This window comes from Nicotiana tabacum, chromosome 1 (genome assembly GCF_000715075.1).
Source record: "Nicotiana tabacum cultivar K326 chromosome 1, ASM71507v2, whole genome shotgun sequence".
In the NCBI taxonomy this organism is placed as follows: domain Eukaryota; kingdom Viridiplantae; phylum Streptophyta; class Magnoliopsida; order Solanales; family Solanaceae; genus Nicotiana; species Nicotiana tabacum.
Window position 1 is genome coordinate 20,727,933 of NC_134080.1, and position 25,816 is coordinate 20,753,748.

At 33.9% G+C, this 25,816-nt stretch overlaps 1 protein-coding gene across 1 annotated transcript; it reads left to right on the forward strand.

Annotated features, from left to right (window-relative positions):
* The first annotated feature begins 14,062 nt into the window (after nucleotides 1-14,062).
* LOC107819904 (lipid transfer protein EARLI 1) lies at nucleotides 14,063-14,838 on the forward strand. The gene has a single exon (XM_016646084.2). It carries the CDS (start codon nucleotides 14,120-14,122, stop codon nucleotides 14,516-14,518), a length of 399 nt encoding a protein of 132 aa, XP_016501570.1. The 5' UTR covers nucleotides 14,063-14,119; the 3' UTR covers nucleotides 14,519-14,838.
* The last annotated feature ends 10,978 nt before the right edge of the window (nucleotides 14,839-25,816 follow it).

Genomic DNA, 25,816 nt, shown 5'->3' on the forward strand with positions numbered 1-25,816 from the left:
TCAAGTTTCACCCCTAGGAGACACATTTCCTAGTTTGGGTTATTCAAGCTTCATCCCTAGGAGACACACTTCCTAGTTTGGGTCATTCACATTTTTTTAGTAGACGCATTTGCTAGTCAAAGTTTTCTTGGTTTTACTCACAGGAGATGCACATCCTATTCGAATCTTTAATTTTACTCTCATTATTGCATCCTTCATCAATAGCATAGGTGATTTATATTTCTGCTACCAACTCACAAATTTTTCTAGTGCAAACTGGGGGCAGAAAAGTTTCTTTTGTTTTGTCTATTTTGCTATAGTAGCAGGCGCCCATCTAGAGAACGAGGGAATTCTTTTTAGAGTTACTTCAAATTTCTATTCAGTAGCAGGCGCCCACCTGGAGAACGAGGGAATTCATTTTAGAGTTACTTCAAACTTCAAGTCAGTAGCAGGCGCCCACCTAGAGAACGAGGGAATTCATTTTGGAATTCAATTCAAGTTAGAAGTAACAGAAGCTCGCCTCAAGAATGCGAGTCGACAGTCTGACATGACCAAAAAAAGAAGTCTCAATCTAGAATAAAAGAAAAAAAAGAAGTGAATCCAAAATGCAGAAGCAGATGAAAGATGTGAACTGCTCAAGACATGGCTGAAGTCACAAGCATTGCATCTCCGGTCTTGATCCGAAGAAGCCGTGGAAGAATGAATCAGCACCTGCATCTAGCAAGCATCAGGGTTCAAATCAAAAGTCTGCATGAAGAACTATTCAAGTCTCAAGATCAAACTTCAGAAGACTTATAGATAAGAATCTTGTAACTCATAGATGTTAGGCTTGTTTAGTTCTTTTAGATCTTGATTTTGATGTAATAATAGGACCGCAGACCGGAACCTCGACGGAACGGTACCTCACTCGATTCTCACATCCTTTCTACACACTCCATCACTTCATTCACTTTTGAACTACACGTGGCCTGATTCCTTTACAGCCAAGGATATGTAGGCAACTCAAATACCATGGTCCGGTCACGGTATTTTGTTCCTCTTTTTTTCGTTTTGAATAAGTGTCGGGACTTAAGTCAATTACGTTGCTTATTGTTCTTTGCTCCGAAAAATCTTCGTGTTTCCAAGCAAAGAGGGGCAACTGTAAGCATATAAATTTTGACCCGCGCAACTTTTAAAAGTAGTATTTTAAAAATATTTACTTATTTTTATTTTAATAGGATTTCAGTCAACTTTTAATTTTAATTTCAAAAACATAAGTTTAAAAACATAAAAATAGTTTTATAATATTTCTTCTCTTATTAATTAGTATATTTTGGTAGTATTTTTATTTTTATTTTTTTATCAATAAGAAAGAATTGAATTTGGACCAATTGGGAGCTCATTTCCAGATTTTCGTGGCCCAGCAAGACAAAGGCTCATTCTTCCCAATCCCTTTTAGCCCAAACCTTTTTCTCACCCCTCAAACTCTTTCCTTAATAATAGTCATTGATTTTATCCAATGAACCATATCCTATCTACCCACAACATAAAAACACAATATAACAATAAACAAAAAGAGGACCTAATCTCTAATAAAAACCAGCCACTAGTCCCTCATTTTCTGACGATCCCCTCCATCATCTGCACAAGCAACTTACACTCTATTTTCTTTGACTTATATAAACACACACACTGAAAAGAATGGATACGTCCACTCAAAGAAAAAGAGCTTCTAAAATGGACTGAACTTTCCTGTTTGTTGAGCAAAAACTTTTAAAGAAAGAAGCACATAAACTCTTGAAGTTTCTCTTCTAGTTTGAAATCTTTCAAACACATCATCGATTTCTGCTGCTTATGAGTTCTGCGTTTGATTATTGCTGAAATTTTACTGTTGTTGCTGGTTCGTTAATTGAAGTTGTTTGATGTTTTGTCGCTTGGCTGCCTTCTTTCTACTTCTGCGAACTAGAGGAGGTCTTTGTTTAGTCATACGTCGAGGTTATCCGATCTCGTACGCTTGGTATTGATGTGTTCTAAATAGACGTGGCTAGTAGCTATTGATTTTGTATGTGAAGTTTCATTATAAATTGAAGAAAGTGTCATATTGAGGTGCATTCTTAATCCTTCCTCTATTGCTTTTGCCCCTTTTAATTCATATGTAATTTCTGCTGTGAGATTTGGATAAATGATGATGATGCTTGTTTTCTTTTAATAAATATATTTGTCCATAATAAGTTTCATTGTTGGCTTTTTCATTATAGTAGTTACTTGGTTTAAATCTACTAGTAATTGATCATAAGGGTAATTTGATAAATGTGTTATTTTAATTACATAGTTGGTATGTGTAATGATCTTATGGTTTCATTTCATTATGTTACATCATTGTTTTTCGGATGATTACTAATTTATAGATTACTAACTTGTTTAATAATTAATACTACATAATTGTCAAATGCTTCCCACAACTTAGATATTATCATGCTAATTCTCTTTAATTAAATTTTACACTTTATCCACAATTGACTTCCATAACTCATGGCCACATAATAATCTCAAAGTAGTTTTCGGAAGAAACAATCAAATAATGAACATCGTACTTTGCTTTAGGCGCGATTAATAAATCATCGTGACTATGGGTACGGTTCCTGTGGCATAGTCACGATACGTAACCTGTCACGACCCAATTCCATTACAGGTCATGATGGCGCCCAACACCATTGTCAGGCAAGCCAACGCGGAAATATTAATAAGTTCTTATTTTTACTTTACCAAACAAGTACATCAATTTCTTAAGTTGAAGTTAAAACAAGTGATAATCAGTAATGTATCAAAATAATTATATTATTTTCCAAAAGAATAGTCTACTAATGTGTGTGCCAAGACCTGGTGTCACAAGCTGTGGGCAACTAATAGAATATACATAAGAATAAATCTACCCTACTGTCCGAAATAGAATAGACTACAAAAATAAAGAGAGACTCCATCAAGCTGTTGAACGGCATAGGAAGGGAGCAGCTCACCGTGGAAGTCTCGGACTGTGATCAGGGACGCGCACCAGACTGATAACCAAATGTACCTGCCTCAGATCCTGTACAATTAGGTACAGAAGTGTAGTATGAGTACATAAACAATATGTACCCAGTAAGTATCCTGACTAATCTCGAAGAAGTAGAGACAAGAGGTTGACTTGACACTTACTAGGGTCAAATAATATGAGAAAGATTTATACTAAGCATGGATAGTACAAATAACTATCAGTTTATAGAAAGAAATAACAGGTCCTTTCCAAGATGATATTACAGTTGACCATTTACATTTCAGGGCATATAACAAAGTCAAATCCATAGAGAAATACTGAGCAAAAGCATTCGCACGTAGTGCCGAAGTCGTACAATCCGATCCAACATAAAAGTAAATTGTGCACTGCCGAGGGTCGAACGATGAGAACCATAGATGCATCTATTACCCCGCTCGCGAATCAGACATGTGACGCGGTCAAATGTAATTAAACACAGCAATAGGCAGACAAGAATATATATCCGTGGAGCAATTACTTACAGAAATATCCACTTCTCCTTAAAAGGGCCAAGAAAAATGATGTTCTTCTTATTAGTCTCATTTACCACAAACAACGTGATTTAAACAATCCAAATTAATCATAAAGTTACAAGAATGTCACATAAAGCAAATTTTTGGGTCTTAGACTATCCGGACTTAGCATAATAGTAGCTACGCACGGACTCTCGTCACCTAGTGCGTATGTAGCTCCCGCATTTAATGGCAAATTATTTAATTATTTCACATATGGGGACAATTCCCTCTTACAAGGTTAGATATGAGACTCACCTCGCTCCAAAGTGTACTTCCAATACCAAGAACGTGCTCAAAACCCTCAATTTGGAGCCGAACGATCCGAAACTAACCAAACGAGGTAGGAACTAGTCAATACATGCTCAAGAGTTCGCATTTTAATTACTAAAGTAATTTCCCAACCTTAAACACAAGTTTTCTAAAATCCGACCTCGAGCCCACGTGCCCGGATTTCGAAATTTTTCGAAGAAAGTTGTTCTATATAACCTAAGGATCAATAATATATGATTTTTACTTCATTCCATAACAAATTTCGTGGTTAAATCTAACTTTTATCAAAACCCTAGGTTTTCACTCAAATCCCATGATTTCACTAATTTTAGTGTGTTTATCTACGCAAAACCCAAGTATTAAACTCACATTAAGTAGAAATAACTTACCTCACAATGCAAGGTTGAAATCCTCTCTTTGAAAGCTCTCAAATCGCCCAAGTGTAGAAGTGAAATGAAATAAATGGCCTAAGTCCCATTTTTAAAAGCTGTGCCCAGGCCTCTGATGTCGCATTTGCGACACCAGGTTTGCAAATGCGAGGTCGCAATTGCGACAAAAGCCTCGCAAATGCGAACCCTGGGCTTATGCTGATAGGGTCGCAAATGCGACACAGGAGTCGCAATTGCGACTTCTGATGGGTTCGCAAATGCATCAAAGTTATCGCAAATGCAAACTTTGCCTAGGTCGGGCTCCTTCGCAATTGCGAGGTTTGCATTTGCGAATAATATCTCGCAATTGCGAGATCTGCTGCAGCAACCAAAAACACCAGAAATCTGGTGTGTTTTCTACTTCCAACCCATGCCCGAAACTCACCCGAGCCCTCGGGGCTCTACTCCGAACACTCACACAAGTCCAACAACATTGTACAAACTTGCTCGAGCGATCAAATCGCCGAACTAACACCTAAAACCACGGATTCAACACCAAAACGCATGAAATCCTTAAGAACATTCAAATTCCTATCTTTTCAACCGGACGTCCGAATCACGTCAAATCAGTCCTGTTTCTCACCAAATTTCACAAACAAGACAAATATTATATTGGACCTGTACCGGGCTCAGGAACCAACATACGGGCCCGATACCAACATGATCAAGCATTATTCATTTTCATTAAATCCTTAAAATTTCAGTTTAAAAATTTCTAACAAAAATTCATTACTCGGGCTAGGGACCTCAGAATTCGATTCCGTGCATACACCTAGGTCCCATATTTTTCTACGGATCCTCCGGGATCGTCAAAATACAAATGCAGATCCGTTTACTAAAAATATTGGCCAAAGTCAAACTTAGCATTTTAAGAAAATCTTAGGGAATCAAGTGTGCCTATTTCAACCCAAACTCTTTCAAATCCCGAACCAACCATTCCCGCAAGTCATAAATTAGTAAAAGCAAGTACGAGAAGCCTTAACTAGGGGAACGAAGTTCTAAAAAGCAAAACGACCAGGCAAGTCATTACATAACCCCAACTTCAAGTGCACGTTCGCGTGACTTGAATCAACTTCAAAATAATTATAAAAATAAACATGTTATAAATTGCGGGTGCGTTTCACGTGGCGCAATTTGCAATATGTACAAAAACAAACGAGTGCGTGATATCACGACTCATTCGAATAAATCCCATAAATGCTAAAAGCGTATAATTAATTAAAGGCGGTTAGAAAGTTTAAAAATGCACAATAGGTTTTAAACATGTGATAAATCAGATAATTAGGCCAATTATTAATAGTTGAGCGACCGTGCTAAAACTACGAAACCCGAGAATGCCTAACACCTTCTCTCTGATTAACAAAATTTCTTACCCGGTCTTATGATTTTCGCAGACTTTAAAACGAAGTCAATTTTCCTCGATTTGGGATTTAAAATAAACCGGTGACTTGAGATACCATAAATTATTCCAAGTGGCGACTTTGAATCAAATAAATAATCTCATTTCGATTAATGTCACTTAAATTGAAAAAACTCCCGATTCCTTCGGGAAAATGAGGTGTGACAATACTTTATTATTAGCTCCTAAAATTTTGCAAAAATCTAAATTATACCGATAAGGGAAGCCCCAACATTACAATTTTTATTTATAGCGCATCCAAAAGACTCAAAAGCTACGAAAAATGCAAAAATAAGGTAACAAGTTGAACTTATAAACTAGTTATGACTGAGATTATACTCATCGATCTTCTCCCACGATTTTGTCTTAATTCCAACTTGCTCTCCTTTCATAAAGTAGCATGTTTGCTCTTTAAAATGCTACAAAGTAGTTATGATAAAATGCTACAAACTAGTTAGATAAAATATATATATAGGGGTAAAAATATAAATATAATAATTCTTAACGGATTAACGGTTTATCCGAAAAAAAGATTAAGTAATTCGTCCCTAAACTAATAAATCATTAATTATAAAATTTTAATTCATTCGCCAACCGTTAATCTTGTAACCCGATACCAATAAGCCGAATTTGCAGTTTGATTATCGACTATGCTTCAGTTTTGAACAACCCTAGTTGCTATCAAAAGAACTAATTCTATTCGAATTAATTTGAGGCGTTACAAGCCTAACACAAAGAGATTTCATTACTCAAATCGTTATTCAACTATTTGAAATTGCCTAATAAAGTTATGTTTCTTTTGTTTGCAATAACAAAATCAATTAACTATTTCTATAATACTTAGAAAGTCACATAACCAGATTTCTCAATCTTTCGGTGGTCAAATATCTATTTACCCTTTAAATCATCAACCTTTATCTTCTTAATGCTTTTTTAATATGAAGAATTAACCCAAATAGTCGTCTACCCAACCGCTTATACTTAAAATAGTCGGTGGAGGTATAATATATGTATAATTATGTATAATCAGTGTATACTCTCTCTCTCTCTCTCTAAACAATGAATATGACCGGCTATTTGTGTAAAGATTCCTTTTAATATTATGATTATTTTTTCTTTTTACTCTATATTATGGACAACGTACATGTCACACCTCATTTTTTCCGAGGAATAGAAAGTTTTTTCAATTAAAGTGACATTATTCGAAATGAGATTATTTATTTAATTTAAAGTTGCCACTTGGAATAATTGTTATGGTGTCCCAAGTCACCCGTTTATTTTTAAAATCCCAAATCGAGGAAATTGATTCTGTTTTAAAGTCCACGAAAACCAGAAGATCGAGTAATGAATTTTGTTAACGCGGAAGAAGGTGTGAGACACTCCGGAATTCCGTGGTTTTAGCACGGTTGCTCAACTATTAATAATTGACCTAATTATCTGATTTATTATATGTTTAAAACATATTGTGTATTTTTAACTTTCTAATCGCTTTTAAGTAAATAATTTACCACTTTTAATATTTATGGAATTTATTTGAACAAATCACGATGTCACGCCTTCGTTTGTTTTTATACATATTGCGAATCGCGTCACATGAAACGCACTCGCGATCTACAATATGTTGATTTTATTATTAATTGAAGTTATGGTCGAGTCGCGTAAAAAGCACACTCGAATTAGGATTATGTATCATAACTATGCCACGAGAATCGTACCCATAGTCACGATGATTTATTATTAATCGCGCCTAAAATAAATAATGATATTTAAAATTGTTATTCTAATTTTGTAATTAATGTAAGGCATGACAATGGAAATCAATGGCGAACAAGGGATTGTGCTTTTTATTATTTACACCATTTACTAATAAAGGGACGCATTTACCTTTGAGGATAACTTCATTGTTATTAAACTAAGTCACGTGAAATTATTCAACAAAGAGGCTGCTAAAACTATGAATTTTTGGGATTAAACTAGTCTTATTCTAACACTTTTCATTTAGTGATCTTTCAAATTGGTCCTAACTCTGAAATGGACCAAATGAAATACAGAGCCATAAGGGGGCATTTTAACAGGAAGAAATTGGTACTTCAAACTCAGATGAGTTCATTACAGAGATACCCCATGCTCATTACACATTTACGAGTAACCACAAAGTTGACCGATTGAGAACAGGGCCAAATCAGTACAAGAATCCCACACAAATGGATTATAATTAACCACTTCAACAAATTGACCTGGTACTAGCTTTAATACAATCAACAATTAATTCATACATTTAGAATCTCAAATGGACTACGCATACACCCGTGAGTGCTGTTTTTAAGCTAAGTAGTATTTTCAAGTAATATGATGGTCATTATAACCACCAGCAAACGGCCAAAACTTGTGACCCCCTTTGGCTCGTTAAAGAAATCAGATTTAAGTCTAATGAGCAATTTATTAAGAAAGCAATCCCAGAAATGGAGATTGAACATCAAAACACAATTCATTCATGATTTCAGCTATTTTATGAAGAAATAGTACAGATTCAGGAATGTGTACCTAAAATACTCGACAAATAGAGTTTGGAACAACTGATAAAAGGCAGAAATGGAGACGAAGGAAGTTCAACTACGATTTTGATAGCAAACAGCAGAAGAACAGCAACATCGACCTCAACTTCTGAGAATCTCATAAATTCTCCAAGTAAACACAACAAAAATCAGAAAAGCCTTTTAAATCTTTTTGTTTTGGTTTTCTGTTTTGCTTCTTCAGATCTGGATGTACAAAATTGGAATTCAGGGGTTTGTTTTAACTTTTTTCAGAGGTGAGATGTGTGTGTATGTCAATGGTGAGAGGAGAGTGTGAGGGATCGGATGAGGGAGAGTGAAAATCAGTGAATCGTCTCTCTTCAGAGCTCTTTTGGAATTGGGGGACGGCTACTAGGGTTTTCTAAAGGGGGGGGGGGTCCTTTTTTCCTTTTGCGTAAGGGAAATAATTTGGTTTAAACGAGGGGGAAGGGGCATTGGGCCAAGCAGGTCAGGAGATATGGACCGGGCAGACATAGGGATTGGGCTGCTAAAATTGGCCAATTCAGCAGACCCCTTTTCTTCTTTTTTATTTGTTTGTTTTATTTGCAAAATTGACCACTTTCTTAACAACACCTAATTTAAAACTAATTTGCAAAATTAACCCATTTAACTAATAATTCATGTAAAGTGCCTAATGTATTTTTGGTATTTTAATTTTTTTTACAAATGCAATTAATTATGCAATTAAAAACTAAAAAAGAAAAATGTAAAGACCAAAAATATTTTTGTATTTTTTTTTGGGATTAAAAATGCTACTAAAAAATGCATCAAACATAAATACGCACAAAACAAATCATGTAAGGTATAGCAAAATTCCTAGAATTAAAAAGAAATTTGTGTAAACATCTCTTTTAATATTATGATTGTTTTTTCTTTTTACTCTATACCATGGATAATGTACATGTGTTACGCGTGTATCATGTTTCGATGAGTTATATTTTTTTAATCACATAAATATTATATTAAAAATTATGTTTGAGCTATAAAATAAGAGTTTAAGCACCTAAATTAGTGAATAAAATAATTAAGTATAATAAATTTTTTAATTATAATGATTTGTTCGAACCAATAATTTTGGTAATAACAACAACTCAAGAAATTTATTTATACAATTGATAATTTTAAAGGATATATTCCATGCATGTAATACAAAAAAAATAATTATGTAATATAGAGTATATTTATAATATACGTTATAGATGCATGAAAACTAACTTTTCCTTTTCTAATTTATAAATAAAAATTTATTTATTTTATAGGTAAATTTATAATGTATAGTAAGAAGAGAAAAAAACTATAATATTTAAAAAAAGTACTAAAAAGATAAAAGTTAATAATTTACAGGGTAAAATATGTATTTGGCATCGAAAGTTTGAGAACTCTAGATGAATGACCATTTGAGTGTTGTAGCAATAGTTAAATGAGTTTATAAACAAAAGAAATATGACATTACTAGATAATTTTAGATAATTGAGTGATAACTCTAGAATAGGATATTCTGCCTCTAATGTCAAATCCATTATCCCATACAATAAATCTTATTTTCTTGCTCTAAATTCTAAACTGATTCCTTGCCGACGGTTGAAAAATTACTTTGGGTATCGATATTTATAAATTATAGTACATAATTAGTCAATCAAGTGCCCAAACATGTTAAAAGCTCTTTAAATTTTGTCTACTGTCAGTGAATAAATTATTTTATAACATTGACTTACCATAATAAGTAGTACGGAGTAACATTTTGTACAAGTGTATTATGATAAACTGAAAAGTAAAGAAATTATCTAGTATATATAGCCTATTAAATAGCATTATTAATAGTATACTAGTATTAGTACCCGCGCGATGCGCGGATAATTAAAAAGAACAACCTACACCGTAAAGTTTAATATGTTAGTGTTAATACTATTTTTACAATCAAGCATAAAAAATATTTTAAGACTCCAGTAAAACTTTCATTCCATCACCCAATAAATGTTCTATAAAAATAATGATATTATACATTTTGTTTGATATGAGCTTTTATGATACTATACATTTTGTTTGGTGTGAGCTTTTATGAGCAGCATAACTACTATGACAGGTTGATTGGGTAATCCATCAAAGTGGGGCAAGATTTCATCTGCAAATTCTCCCCAAAATGTTGTTGAAATATTGTTCCTGCTATATGTAAAATACACAAATTAATAATGAGAAAATAATAGTAATTAAATCTATAACTAATTCAATTCATGGTTGCAAGCGTACTCATGATCCTCAAGCTCCAAGTTCATAAAGGTACTTGTTTTATCACCTTGATTGTACGACTCTACGTTACCATGACCAATAACTTCTTCTATGACATCTGCCACATTTAAATAAATAGTTATAAATAAGGTGATAAAATATTCAACAAAAAATAGCGAAAGCTAAAACAATTACCGAATAGTTCATTCTCATCAACCTCAAGTTGATTTATGAGATGCTCGTAAGGCTTAAAGTTGAAGATATTCAAACTAAAATGTGGATCACTAATTTCATCCACACTCGTCCTATGAGAAAATGTCAGTTTCAATTTATGCTTTTTGATCTTAATAATTTCAGGTTGTTTGGACCAACCACAAAGTTTTTTATAACATACAATCCCATTTCATGTATTTTTATTTTGAAAATACGCATAACAACTCTTTCAATAGTTACGTTGTATGAATTTGATCTCCCTAAAACAAAAAATTGAAAAGAAATTTAAGTTAGTAAGGCGCATAAGTTGAAGAAAATACAGCACAACTCAAAAAAAATAACAACATGCAAAAGAGTATGCACATTTCATCTTGAATAATTAATTCAATTGAATTAGAATTTTCTGGTTTCTCGCGGTCTGGAACGTGCCACAATCTAATAACACGAACCTTTAAATTCCAACTCATTTTGGATACTGATATTTCGCTGATATAATTATAGTTTGGAGCCATACTTTGCAGAAGTTTGTGTGGAAGCTAAACCCTAAGGAATGTAGAGAAGCCAAACTTAAGCAAAAGTTTCTTAAATAAAGATTTCTAAGGAAAGACTATCATAGTAAATTAATTTTTAAGTATATGAAATCCTAATATTTAAAAAAGTATGTGTAAATCAATTTGTATGTGTTAGTGCGCAAGAAATGATATGAATCTTAAATTTTTAGCTTTTGGCTTTTTTTTGATTTTCAACGTTTTTTTGTGGTTAATTAAAATTTGTTAACCTCCAAGCCTTAATTTTGTCTTGTCTTTTTCCTTTGTCCTCCTGTTCATTTTTAATTCTATTTCCTTTAATATAATATAGATGTAAGATACAAAACGTTTATTTAATTATTTTTTTCTTAAAAAAACCCTAATATAATTGAATTATACACAAAATTAATTAAAAATACCTATAATAATGTATATTGTTCACAAATAAGGTTAGATATAAAACTTGTATTAAATAAAGAATTATTATTTCAACTTAAAATTAGTGTGTAAGATTTTCAATGAAATTTCAATTAATTCCTACCATAACTGAATTATACACAAATTTAATGAAAGATACCTATAATTATAGTATATTGGTTTGCTTAATGAAAGTTGCGTCCTTTTTTTGTGTACGTCCAAAAAATTGTACTTTGGTCATTAAAAAGAGAACATTTTTAGTTTAATTATTAATTCTTTCTTAATTTTTTTGTCTATTTCTTTTAATATAATATAGATGTAAGATAAAAATATTTATTAATTATTTCTTTATTAAAAAAGAATACCTACCATAGCTGAGTTATACACAAAATTTAATTAAAGATATATAGTAATGTATATGATACCTATATTAATGTATATTGTTCGCAAATAAAGTCAGATACAAAACTTGTACTAAATATAGAATTATTATTTCAACTTAAAATTAATGTGTAAGATACAAAACAAAATTTTAATTGATTCTTTCAAAAAAGGATACATACCATAACTAAATTATACACAAATTTAATTAAAAATACCTATAGTTGTAGTATATTGGTTTGCTTAATATAGATTGCGTCCTTCCATTAAAGAATGAAATTCACTTAATAGCTTAGGTATTTCATTTGCATAGGTCGCGTCCTTCCATTTGCTTAGGTCTTAATATAGATTGTGTCCTTCCATTTGCATATTATACACAAATGTTTTTATGTCTTCAAGAATGAAATTCGCTTATAGAAAATCTTGGACTACTATTTCTATTAAATATGTTTTCATTTATAATTTAAATTTTTAATGTTGTCTTAAAATTGCTAAGTTGATTCATTTTAGCTTGTCATTTGGCTTAACCACATGCTTCACTACTCTCCTTTTAATATAATATAGATTCTTTTTTATATTATTGGTATATACTCCATAACTTAATCCATTTTTACATATGCTTTATTTTATATAACGTGGAGCCCATGGTAAAGTCCGATTGTGCCCGTGACTCAAGAAAGTCGCAGTTTCCCACTAGAGCTATCAAAAAATGCAACTTGAGGCAGATATTTCAACATGGAAATGGCAAAACTTTCAACTTATTATATAATTATTCTATTTGTCCAGATTTAATCACACAAAATTCCAAAGATTAACAGCCACTAAATCGTCAAAATATTCTGCACAAATTCAGCTATACCAATTCTCATTTGCTCATCTGGATCAAGGGAATGAAGTGATTATACATGATTTGACATCATGTTTGCCTTTTAGGTAAAAGTAACAACTTTACAGAATTTAAGACGAGCAATGATCAATAATACAACCCAGAAAAAAACAAAACAAAACCTATAAAAAAAGGTCCATTGAGTTGTATGCAATGATGCATCTCCTTAACCTTAATCAAATGTCACCATTCTTTATTTTAACCATTTCGTTATACTCAGAAATTATTATTTTTAGAAAAAATAAATTATAATAATACTCCACTAATATGCATCATAATAAAATACAGGAATTCCAAAAGTAAAAGAAGAATGTACAAGACATAGAGAAAGAAGAATTGAACTTGATCTTACTTACGGCAAAGACTAATAAACATCAAGTTAGTGAACTACAACGCCAACTAAAAAGAAAAAGGAACAAAAAATGAAGACCAGTAAATATGCATGTTCACTCTTAACATATTGAGGAAAAGGAAAAAAAACGAGAATCTAATTATCTACAAAAGTTCATACATTAGGGTAGTAGGATAAGTTTAATTTTATCTTAATTTGAACCAGCTGCAATATTTTATTTTAAAACAAATAAAATTGGAATAGCACCGGTTTTTTTGTTTTATATTTTTTGGGTATCCCAAAATATATGGGCGCTAGGAACTACCTCCATCTTTACTTCTTTTGTTGCTAGTAACAGGAAGTACTCCTTTAATTTTTTAACAGTGAAAATACTTGTATATTTAACTAATTTGTTTCTATATCATAATTTATAATATCACGGTTGAAGTGATAGCTCATGGTAGAGAACGCATTGATGGTGTGAAAATATTTACGCAATCTGATCATTTATTATATCATTATGGATAATTTCTTGATAAGTATTATAATTGATAAATATTCGAATAAAAGTAATAACTAATCTACAATATTATAATCTAAATTTTTTTATACTATTAGTATATATAATTCATTACATTTACATATACATCTTCTATGTTTTATCCATAGATGTAGACATTGGCGAGAACATGGCAAATTGCAACACCTTATGTGGCTAATAATGCATTCAAGAGATTTTAAGTAAATATCTAATTTGCTTGTGCTGCCAGCGAAAACCTTGGGGACACATGGTTTCTAGAACTTAATTTCTTTATTATTTTTGCTATAATTCATACTTTTGCATCCTATATAAACCCACCTTCTATAATCTTTGCAAAGCCAAAATCCACTTATAACTACTAGAAATTTTAGACTCTTAGAAATGGCTTCTAAGAAAACTACTTCTCTTGCTCTCTTTATTCTTGTCAACCTTCTCTTTTTCTCCCTCGTGAGTGCATGTGGCACTTGCCCTAGTCCTAAACCAAAGCCGAAACCAAAACCAAGTCCTAGTCCATCCAAAGGCAAGTGCCCAATTGATACTCTAAAATTAGGTGTGTGTGCTAATGTTTTAGGCAATTTGCTTGGACTTGTGATTGGTAATCCTCCAAAAAAACCTTGTTGCACTCTCATTCAAGGTGTTGCTGATCTTGAGGCTGCTGTTTGCCTATGCACTGCTATTAAAGCCAACATTCTTGGGATTAACCTTAATGTCCCTCTTTCTCTAAGCCTTCTTCTTAATGTTTGTGGAAAAAAGGTTCCATCTGGCTTCCAGTGTGCTTGATCTACGTCCACGTATTTTGATTTGATTTTTGGATTTCATTTTGTTACTTATATGTATGTAAGGTTAAATTCAGGAGTGTGGTAACTTCTCGTTTCCTTTGTGTATTTGGTGGAATTATGTAGCGTCAAATAAGTTCCTCTTAGTATTTCCTAGCGCACAAGGTGGTCTAGGGGACGTACTTACGCTTGATTATGGACTTCTTATACTTTACAATATAGAAGTCTATCTATTTACTTGTTGTAAGCTTTTTTTTCTCCTTATGTGAAAAAAACTGTGTAATGAGTATTGTCATTCATCATATAATCTCTATTGGTATTTCGAAGTCACCTCTATTTGAGTTGGTGAGATACTCCTAATTGAGAATCACAAATATTAATTAAATGCTTAAGTAATCCAAAATAAAGTAGAAGATTTAGCTTAGATACATTTAAGAAGGGCATGCATTGAACTCCAACGAATATATTAGTAAACATAGTTTGAGAGGAGATATCAAGACCCAAAGGCGGATCTACGATTTCAAGATGATGGTTGCATTTTTGTGAAGAGATGGATTTATATTTCACAGGTTTAACTTTAGTCTCTTGTCATGAACCCACTAAACTTTCAAATTATAGGTTCAATTTGTTTTTTTTTCAAATTTTAGTGATTTTCACATATATATATATCTATGCTCTGTGCCGAAAACAAGATCGTCCGGGGGTGAGATTTGAACCGCCAATTTTACTTGTTGAGGTGCACCCAATAATTATTGTATCATACGAGTATTTAATAAGTATGGGTGCACACACATATATTTTTAAACAATTTTAAAGACATATAATATTGTTATACATGGTTTAATTAAGAAAAGAAGTATGAGTTCACGTGAACCCATACCTCTTAACCTAGATACGCCCGTGTGACAAGACCATAACCTAGTTTTCGACGAACAACAATTTAATTATTCTCCAATATTATACGTAAATTTGAACTTCTAGTATGTGATGTAAGCTTCCACAATAGAATTGGAGAATCATGTATAATAGTATTAGCGTTACAAAAGTATCTTCCACTCAAGAAATTATATCCCATCGTAAACCAGCACTATATATTGTGAAATATCATATTTCACATGTTGAAGAAACAAAAGGAATTCCAATTTTAAAGAAAATTTGATTGTCACGCCTTCTGGATCAGATCTACTGATTTACACCATAAATATAAGAGGAATTTTCATAAAACACTACAATTTAGAGAAGCAGGTGGTCTAATCAATTGAGTTGCGAGAGCTTGTTCCTCTTTTGTTTCAGTTCAAAACAATTGATCTCTTGTTTCAATACTACATGTGGATTTGCTCTCAAATTCAAATACAGCTACAAATGCTAATTTTTTGAAAGTCTAACTACGAATGGTATACCTTAAATATGATTGTTGTGTCGCGTAATTTTTCCTAGATATAATCACACATTGATCTCCAAAATATTGTCCAAAACCTAGCGCTCTCAATACTTCTATATTCATGTGCTATGATTTTATCCTGTTTAACGGGTAAAATTACAAATATTCACCAATTATTATATAAACCTTAAGCATCATTCAATATTCTTCCTGATAGTACATTGAAAATTGGAAGCTCACAGTTTTTCTCCTTCCTATATATAGGTATCAAATGAGCAGGTTGAGCAACATTTATGCGGGTTAAATGAGTTGAATAAATAAAAGGGTCGGTAGTAACAACCCAAAGTTTGTTTGGGCTAAAGATGCGCATCAACTTGGGATAAATATTGAGTTATAATCCAACCAGTACAACTCAACTATTTTTCATTTGTTTTTTGTTTTTTTATAATTATTTAACTATAAAAACTTTTGTTTGTATTTATTATGACTATATAAAACAAATTAAACTAACTTTTTTTAAGGCTTTAATAAGTTTTTATGAGTCTCTTTGGGTTAAATGCGCCGCTCAAATTAGTGCAAACTTTTAAATGTGCTAACTTGGACTATGTCCAAAATGACTCGCCAACAAATATATATTCAGCTCAACCGGTACAAATTTAGGTAAGTTGGACGGATTATACTTTCATGGGCAAAATTTGATCCGAGCCATACAATACTGAAGCTCGTGTTCTTATGTCCATTCAAGATTTCATTTAAGTTTTTTTTTTTTTCCGAATGGGATAGGATTGCTGAGAGAATGGACTTATGAGAGCAATTTGTCTCTACTTTTTCTATAAATGGGGCCAAGGTGCTTTGGTAGAACTGTATTAGCCACAGGTATATTCAGCGTAGTACTGATTCAGATTCTCAAGTATTACTAATTAATGGTGGATACTCTTTAGACTTACGGATCTTGACGTCCAACATTCCAAAATTGAACAACATTCTTTTTCTAACTTTGTTTTGCGCTGTTCTGCAATTTGGCCACCACTTGGAAGCGTAAAACTACGACTGATAATCAAGTTTAAGTTGACATTGGGATTTGGTTGGAAAGGGTGTGTACGAGTAAAATAAAGCGCAATACCTACCCCGATTCCCCGATTAAAGAATAAAGGGGAAATACGGATTCGCGAGATTGTAATCAGGGCCAGAGACCCTTCGTATCGAGACCCTGCACGCCGCAACGATATATATATATATATATATATATATATATATATATATATATATATATATATATATATCCCGCCTTGTCACGCGACGCTTCCCGGACCGAATATAACTTCTAGACCACGAAAAACATGGTGGACGGTTATGCACGACTGATAGGGGGCAGTAATAATCGCCCTCGATTGGACATTACGACGCGAATCTCGTTCAGAATCAACTATGGATCAATAATTACCAGTAAAAGAAGATTTTTATCTCTTTTTGACTTGTATCGGGACTGAAATTCTCCTACTATATAAAAGGAAAGTTTTTCTTTGATCTGACACATTGTAACACGTAATTCAAAGCAATAAAAGTTTATTTTTACCTTCTAGCTATTGTTAAGAATTTTGCTCACTTGTTCTGTTTTTCGTTCACAACTGGGCACAAACCGAGGATCCAATCGAGGACGAGGTCACTGTTCAATCTAAGTTCAGGCTTGGTCATAACGTTGTGATTGGTTTGGTCGTTTATTTCGTCTTTAATTCATTTATCTACTATTCTTAGTTATTTGTGTTGAATTAAACCACGTATCCTTTAAATTGCATACAAATTTAATTGTTACCCAATTTTGAAGTAAACAATTTGGCGCCCACCGTGGGGCTAAGGAAAATAGTGGTGATTTGATATGAATCTCCATAGAACACCTTATTTTGCGCTTGTTCTTTGAAATCTTAATTTCAGGTCAGCCCAAAAATATCAAAATCTCGGTCTGCTCACTTGAACGTTGACGCTGAGTTTGGCCATCACGGCGAAAATAATAATTTGGTGCCCAACAATGATGTGCTTCCTGCCATTCCCAACGGTGTCCCAGCTGCTGACCCGGCCGATGCTAACTCACGGATGGCCAACAACATTAATTTGCCAATTGATCCTGAAAACAATGTTCGCGGGGGACCCCGACCAACAGCTTGAGAAGCATCCGAAGGCGAAAGTGATGGGGTGAGCCTACGGCTGCAGGCTCAACAAGCGACAATAACATAGCTGCAAAATCAAAGCCATGCCCCCAATAGGGTCGAACCCCAACAATCCCGGGAACGCAGTCGAAGAGACGAACAAATTATCGAGAAGCCGGGTGAAGCCGAGCCCGAGCCCGAGGTAAATCTCGAGGTACTGAAAATGCTTGAAGCATTGACAAAACGGGTGGAGTTAGGTGAGAAAAAGACTAGGCTAATGACAAGAAGGTGAAAACATATAACTTCGAGGTCGATCACATCCCGGGAGCACCCCTGATAAAAAAGGGGCTGAACTCCAAAAAATTTATCCAGAAGCCCTTTCCTCTGAGCGCGACACCAAAGCCGATCCTGAAGAGGTTTCGTATACCTGACATTCCCAAATATAATAGGATCACAAATCCAAATGAGCATGTGACCTCGTACACATGCGCAATCATAGGGAACGATTTGGAAGATGATGAGATCGAGTTGGTGTTACTGAAAAAGTTTGAGGAGACTTTATCCAAGGGAGCAATGATATGGTATCACAACTTGTCCCTAAATTTTATTAACTTGTTCGCTATATTTGCAGATGCTTTCATAAAAGCCCATGCCGGGCCATCAAGGTTGAGACCAGAAAGTTAGATCTTTTCAAGATCAAACAAAAGGATAACGGATGCTCAGTGAGTTCATGTCAAGATTATAGATGGAATAGATGGACTTGCCACCGGCTGCAGAAGATTAGGTCGTTCAGGCATTCACGCATAGGCTCAACCCCCAAAATTCTTTGGCCTCTCAACAGATAAAATAAAATTTGGTAGTACCCGATGATAACCTGGGCCTACATACACAATAGGTACTAGTCGATGATCAGGGTCGAGGACGACCAGCTCGAGGCCCTTTCTGGATCTGTTTACCTCATCAGAGCTGATGATAGATCTAACAGAGCCATTGACCAAGAGCCAAGACCAGTCCGAGATCGGTATCAACCATATAGCACGGAGCGAAGGGGAAATGAATCTGGGCATCACCCTGCAAGGAAGGAGAAGAGAAGTGATCGAAGGCCCAATGACCGAGGTCTGGTAAGCAAGAATTGGTTCGACAGGCCGCTCAGGAATAGGGAAGCACCGAGATTGTCAGAGTACAACTTCAATGTGGACGCTACCAACATCGTGTCAGCCATAGGGCGCATCAAAGAAACCAAGTAGCCCCAACCATACCTAGAGAAATCCTAATTTTATGTGTAAGTATCACGGCACTCACGATCACATGACCAGAGATTGACGGCAATTAAGAGAAGAAGTTGCTCAGTTATTCAATAACGGGCACCTTCTAGAATTCCTAAGTGAGCTAGCCAAAAATCACTTCAGGAACAGGAACGCCAACAAACAGGTCGAACAAGAAGAGCCTCAACACGTGATCAACATGATCATCGGAGGAGTTGATGTGCCCCAAGGGCCAATGATAAAATGCACTAAAGTATCTATCACAAGGGGAAAACGCACCCGGGATTATGTTCCGGAGGGAGCCACTTCGTTCAGTGACATAGATGCCGAGAGCATCGTACAACCTCACAACGATGCACTGGTAATATTTGTACTTATCAATAAATTTTGAGATAAACATTTGCTGATTGATCCAGGTAGCTCGGCCAACATAATCAGTTCGAGGGTCGTAGAACAATTAGGGTTATAGGACCAAATCGTACCAGTAGTACGGTTATTGAACGGTTTTAACATGGGATATGAGACCATGAAAGGAGAGATAACCTTGCTAGTAGACACTGCTGGAACAATCCAAGAAATAAAGTTCTCCATGATCGAAGAGGACATGAGGTACAATGCTCCATTCAGAAGGCCATGGGTCCACAATATGAGGAGGTACCCTCGACCTTGCACCAGGCGTTGAAATTTTCCACATCGGGGGGAATCAAAATGGTCTATGAAGAACAGTCGGCCGCAATGGAGATGTTTGTTGTCGACGAGGTAATCCTGGTGCCCGCGATTTCAACATCAAGGAACATGGAACCGACCAAAAAGGAAGAGATTAAATAGCTATCACTGATACCAGCCTCAACCGAACCGGAGAAACAAGAAGAATAAAGAGAAGACGAGGAGGACGATTACGGTGTAACACACAATTCAAAGAAATAAAAGTTTATTTTTACCTTCTAACTAATGTTAAGAATTTTTCTCAATTATTCTATTTTTCGTTCACGACTGGGCTCGAACCGAGGGTCCAATCGAGGACGAGGTCACTGTTCAATCTAAGATCAGGCTTGGTCATAACATTGCAATTGGTTTGATCGTTTATTTCGTCTTTAATTTATTTATCTTTTATTCTTAGTTATTCGTGTTGCATTAGATCACATATCCTTTAAACCGCGTACAAATTTAATTGTTACCCAATTTTAGAGTAAATAAAGGGATTTCAATTTTTCCAACTTTGATTGTTTGCAAAGCATTTTTTTTAAAGAAAAAAAAGAGGTACCTTTAATTTCTTTTCAAATTTTGGAAAAAGAAAAATCAACTTCTTTGAAAAACTGAAAAACTACAAAAAAGAAAGTTTGAAATACTAAGAATGATTTGCAAAATATTTTCAGGTAGTAGATCCATAATTAAAAAAGTGCTTGTGATTATTCTAGAAGAAATGAAACAAAAGATATGGTAGATCTAGGACAATTATTTTATGAGGTTTACCCAATGCTAGATGCAGAGGCGTATAATAGATCGATATGAACATCATGAGCTATCCCGTTATAAAACCAGTTATTGTTGATACTTTCTTCTTGATTCCTTCTTCCATAACCAGTGTCCCAGCTTAAACTTTTGACTTGCTAAAGAGTAAAGCGGGGTCAGCAATGGGCTTACCTTCCCCCTTCGGGGGGTTTACGTAGTTGATCGTCAAATTTCTTGTTTTCTTACTCTATCCGGCTATTGAACCTGGTTTCCCTCTGCCTATGGTAATAGAGAGTTAGACAGCTTAGAGAGCTCCTCAAAGGCTAGTTCTCACTCGAATGAAATCTGGCGAAAAAGAAGTGAACACTTTGTTGAGGAACGAAGCTTCGTGTGTGTTTTTCTAGAGAAAATCGAATTAAATTCTTCGTTTTTACAAAAACTTTACAAAAAAATAGAAGTAAACTTATGACACGTTCGCTAAAAAAATCCTTTTGTAGCCAATCATTTATTAAAAAAAATGATAAGCTTAACACAAAAGCAGAAAAATAAATAATAGTAACTTGGTCCCGGGCATCTACCTTATACCCACAATGATCGGTCATACTATTGCTATCCATAATGGAAAAGAGCATTTGCCTATTTATATAACGGATAGTATGGTAGGCCACAAATTGGGAGAATTTGCACCTACATTAAATTTTAGAGGACATGCAAAAAGCGATAATAGATCTCGTCGTTAATATTAATAAAAAAAATCTAGATGCTTATGATTCAGTAGTAGGAGGCAAACCTTATGCTAAAGAAGAAAAAAACAGAAGTATATGCTTTAGGTGAACATATATATATGTCTGCTGACAAAGCACGAAGAGTAATTGATCAAATTCGCGGTCGTTCCTATGAGGAAACGCTTATGATACTAGAACTCATGCCCTATCGAGCATGCTATCCCATTTTGAAATTAGTTTATTTTGCAGCAGCAACTGCTAGTTACAATATGGGTTCCAGCAAAGCCAATTTAGTCATTAGTAAAGCCGAATTCAATGGAGGTACTACTGTGAAGAAATTGAAACCTCGAGCTCGAGGATGTAATTTTTCAATAAAAAGATCGAACTGTCATATAACTATTGTAATGAAAGATATATCTTTAGATGATTAATATGTAGAGATTTATTCGTTAAAAAAAACGAGATGGAAAAAAAATCTACAGCTATGTTGTATCGTGATATGTATAATAATGGGGGATTATGGGACAAAAAATAAATCCACTTGATTTCAGACTGGGTACAACCCAAGGTCATCATTCCTTTTGGTTTTCACAACCAAAAAATTATTCTGAAGGTTTACAAGAAGATCAAAAAATAAGAGATTGTATCAAGAATTATGTACAAAAGAATATGAGAACGTCCTCTGGCGTCGAGGGAATTGCACGTATAGAGATTCAAAAAAGAATTGATTTGATCCAGGTCATAATCTTTATGGGATTCCCAAAATTATTAATAAAAAGTCGACTACGCGGAATCGAAGAATTACAAACGACCTTACAAAAAGAATTTAATTGTGTAAATCGAAAATTGAACATTGCTGTCACGGGAATTGCAAAACCTTATGGAAACCCTAATATTCTTGCAGAATTTATAGCTGGACAATTAAAAAATAGAGTTTCCTTTCGAAAAGAAATGAAAAAGGCTATTGAATTAACAGAACAAGCAGATATAAAAGGAATTCAAATACAAATTGCGGGGCGTATCGACGGAAAAGAAATTGCACGTGTTGAATGGATCAGAGAAGGTAGGGTTCCCCTACAAACGATTCGAGCGAAAATTGATTATTGCTCTTATACAGTTCGAACTATCTACGGAGTATTGGGCATCAAAATTTGGATATTTCTAGACCAGGAATAATTTTACTACTTGTCTTTCCCTTCTATCCAATGATTGAACAAAAAAAGACAAATTCATTCTTTTTCTAATCAATCAAGGGGAACATTTATAATTCTTAATTCTATAAGGTTGAATAAAAATTCGATTGACCATTTGATATAATTGCTATGCTTAGTGTGTGACTCGTTGGTTTTTTAGGGTTAGGATTAAAAAAGACCAGCCCACATAGTATGAACTAAAAACTATAGAACTAATAACCAACCCATCACTTCACATTATCTGGATCTAAAGAACTAGACAAAATATGATATATAGGTCATATCTTTGTAGCAACTGAAATCGTTTGCATAAACAAAAAATGAAATCTGATTCTAAGTTGTAAAGTAAAATAGATAAAAAAGATGTGCATAAATGGAAGGATAAGAGAAAGAGAGAAAAAGAATACCAATATATAAAATTTCAATATGTAAGGTCTATGAGTAATCTCATAAAAGGCTGTGTAATAAAGCATCAATACACATTCATAACATAATAAAATGAATTTTCTTATAGAAATAGAACAAAAATAATCAAGAGCTTCGAGCCAATAAAGACTGAGAAGATTGACTCAAGAACCAATTTCATTCTGAGCTCCATTGTAGAATTTGGACCCAACCATTAAGTAAGAAGTGATGGGAGCGATGGAACTTGTGAATGCAAAAAGTTCTATTGAAAAAGGTATCTTAATGATTCACTGGTTGGGATGGCGGAACGAACCAAAGTTTAATTCATGTATTCAGAGATCTGAGAAGTCACGAGTTAACCCTACAAATGAAATAGGGATTGAAAGAGTCAATATTCGCCCGCGAAAACTTTTTTATTGCAAAATTTAGGACAATATAATAAAGGACAAAATAAAGATTTGGTATAACAATACAATTTTTTTAGATTTCTATTTATAAAACTAAAAAGTTTAGTTATCTATTCAAACAAGATATACAATTACTAATAGATTGAATGAAATCTCAAAGAATCCCACGTTCAAGGTATTACTCAGTAAATACATATATATCTTAACTTAAGATTGACTATTCTAGCTTAATTCAAATTAAAAAATTTTGAATCCTTTTATTCGCGAGGAGCTGGATGAGAAAAAACTCTCACGTTCAGTTCTATAGTAGAGATGGAATTCAGAAACAACCATCAACTATAACCCTAAAGAACCAGATTCCGTAAACAACATAGAGGAAGATGAAGGGAATATCTCATCGAGGTAATTATATTCCTTTCGGTAAATATGCTCTTCAGGCACTTGAACCTGCTTGGATTACATCTAAACAAATAGAAGCTGGCCGATGAGCAATGACACGAAATGCACGTCGTGGTGAGAAAATATGGGTACGTATATTTCCAGACAAACCAGTTACACTAAGACCCGTAGAAACACGCATGGGTTCAGGAAAAAAATCCCCTGAATATTGGGTAGCTGTTGTTAAACCGGGTTGAGTTCTTTATGAATGGGTGGAGTAACAAAAAATATAGCCAGAAGGGTTATTTCATTAGCAGCATCCAAAATGCCTATACGAACTCAATTCATTATTTCATAATGTAATAGAAACAAATGTAGAAAGGGCTCTTACATATGAAACGAAACCGCATGTTTCTTTTTTTTGGACAATTTTTTTTCTTCGCCCTTTGCATTCAAAGAACGGATTAAAAATATGATTCAACCTCAGATCCATTTAAATGTAGCGGATAACAGCGGGGCTCGAGAATTGATGTGTATTCGAATCATAGGAGCTAGCAATCGTCGATATGCTCATATTGGTGACGTTATTGTTGCTGTGATCAAAGAAGCCGTACCAAATATGCCCCTAGAAAGATCAGAAGTAGTCAGAGCTGTAATTGTGCGGACCTGTAAAGAACTCAAACGTGACAACGGGATGATAATACGATATGATGACAATGCTACAGTTGTTATTGATCAAGAAGAAAATCCAAAAGGAACTCGAATTTTTGGTGCAATCGCCCAGGAATTAAGAGAATTAAATTTTACTAAAATAGTTTCATTATCTCCCGAGGTATTATAAAATGAAATTGTGATATGTTTCTAGTGGGGTATTTAAAAGAAATAGATTAATTAGTAGATTGTGTCTCACGCATATATCTTTAATAATTCATGACATATTCAAAAATAATAAGTAAAAAACACGTTGATGTGACGACCCGGCCAGTCGTCTCATGAGTTATCGCTCCATTTTCCCCTATTTCTGTCGTGTTATGTGGTATCGGGTTGGTCGGATCGAATCCGGAATGGTTTTGGTAAGGTTTGACACACTTATAGCTTGTTTGGCCAAGTTGGAGAAATCGGCTTATTTTGAGAAGTGCTTTTGAAGAGAATCAGTTTGTGTTTGGCTAATCAGTCTGAAAAGCACTTTTGAGAAATAATTTGTGTTTGACCAAGCTTTTTAGAAAGTGCTTTTAAGTGTCAAATTACGAATAAGGACATGAATAGATTTACTTAATAATTAATATTATAAGTAAATAAATAATATCAAAATTTTGTTATTACATGCAATAATTAAAAAAATAATTCATTTTATTTAAGTAAAATATGAAAATAAAATTAAAAAGTACTTAATTATTTTAATATAAGTTAAATATATTAAAATTTCTTCAACAAATATAAAAGCATTCACCCCTAAAGTTACTATATATTAGAAAGTTTCCTAAAAATAAGAAGAAAGATTTATAAATTAATATCCTAAGTATTAGGTTTAAGGGTTATTTTGGTATATACTATATTTTGTTAAGGGTATTTTAGGTAAGAAGAAAAGCCAAAACTGCTTCTGCTTCTGCTTTTGAAAAGAAACTACTTTTTTCTACTTCTCTCAAACTGCTTCTGCTTCTTCCCAAAAGCATTTTTTCCCCCAAATAAGCTTGGCCAAATACCTCAAATTAGGAAAAAAAAGTGCTTTTGGGAAAAAAAACACTTTTTTGTCTTGAGAAGCTTGGCCAAACAGGCTATTAGTCTCTAAAAGTAGCTTTAAAGTTAGAAAAGTCAACCGAGAGTTGACTTATTGGTAAAGGACCCCGGAATGCGGATTTTATGGCTCGAATAGCTTCATTAGGTGATTTGGGACTTAGGAGTGTGTCCGGAATATTTTTGTGATGTCCGGTGTAGAATTGGGCTTGAATTGG

What these genes read in the sequence shown, in the direction of transcription:
- LOC107819904 (XM_016646084.2), top strand. Translation starts at nt 14,120, where the DNA reads ATGGCTTCTAAGAAAACTACTTCTCTTGCTCTCTTTATTCTTGTCAAC.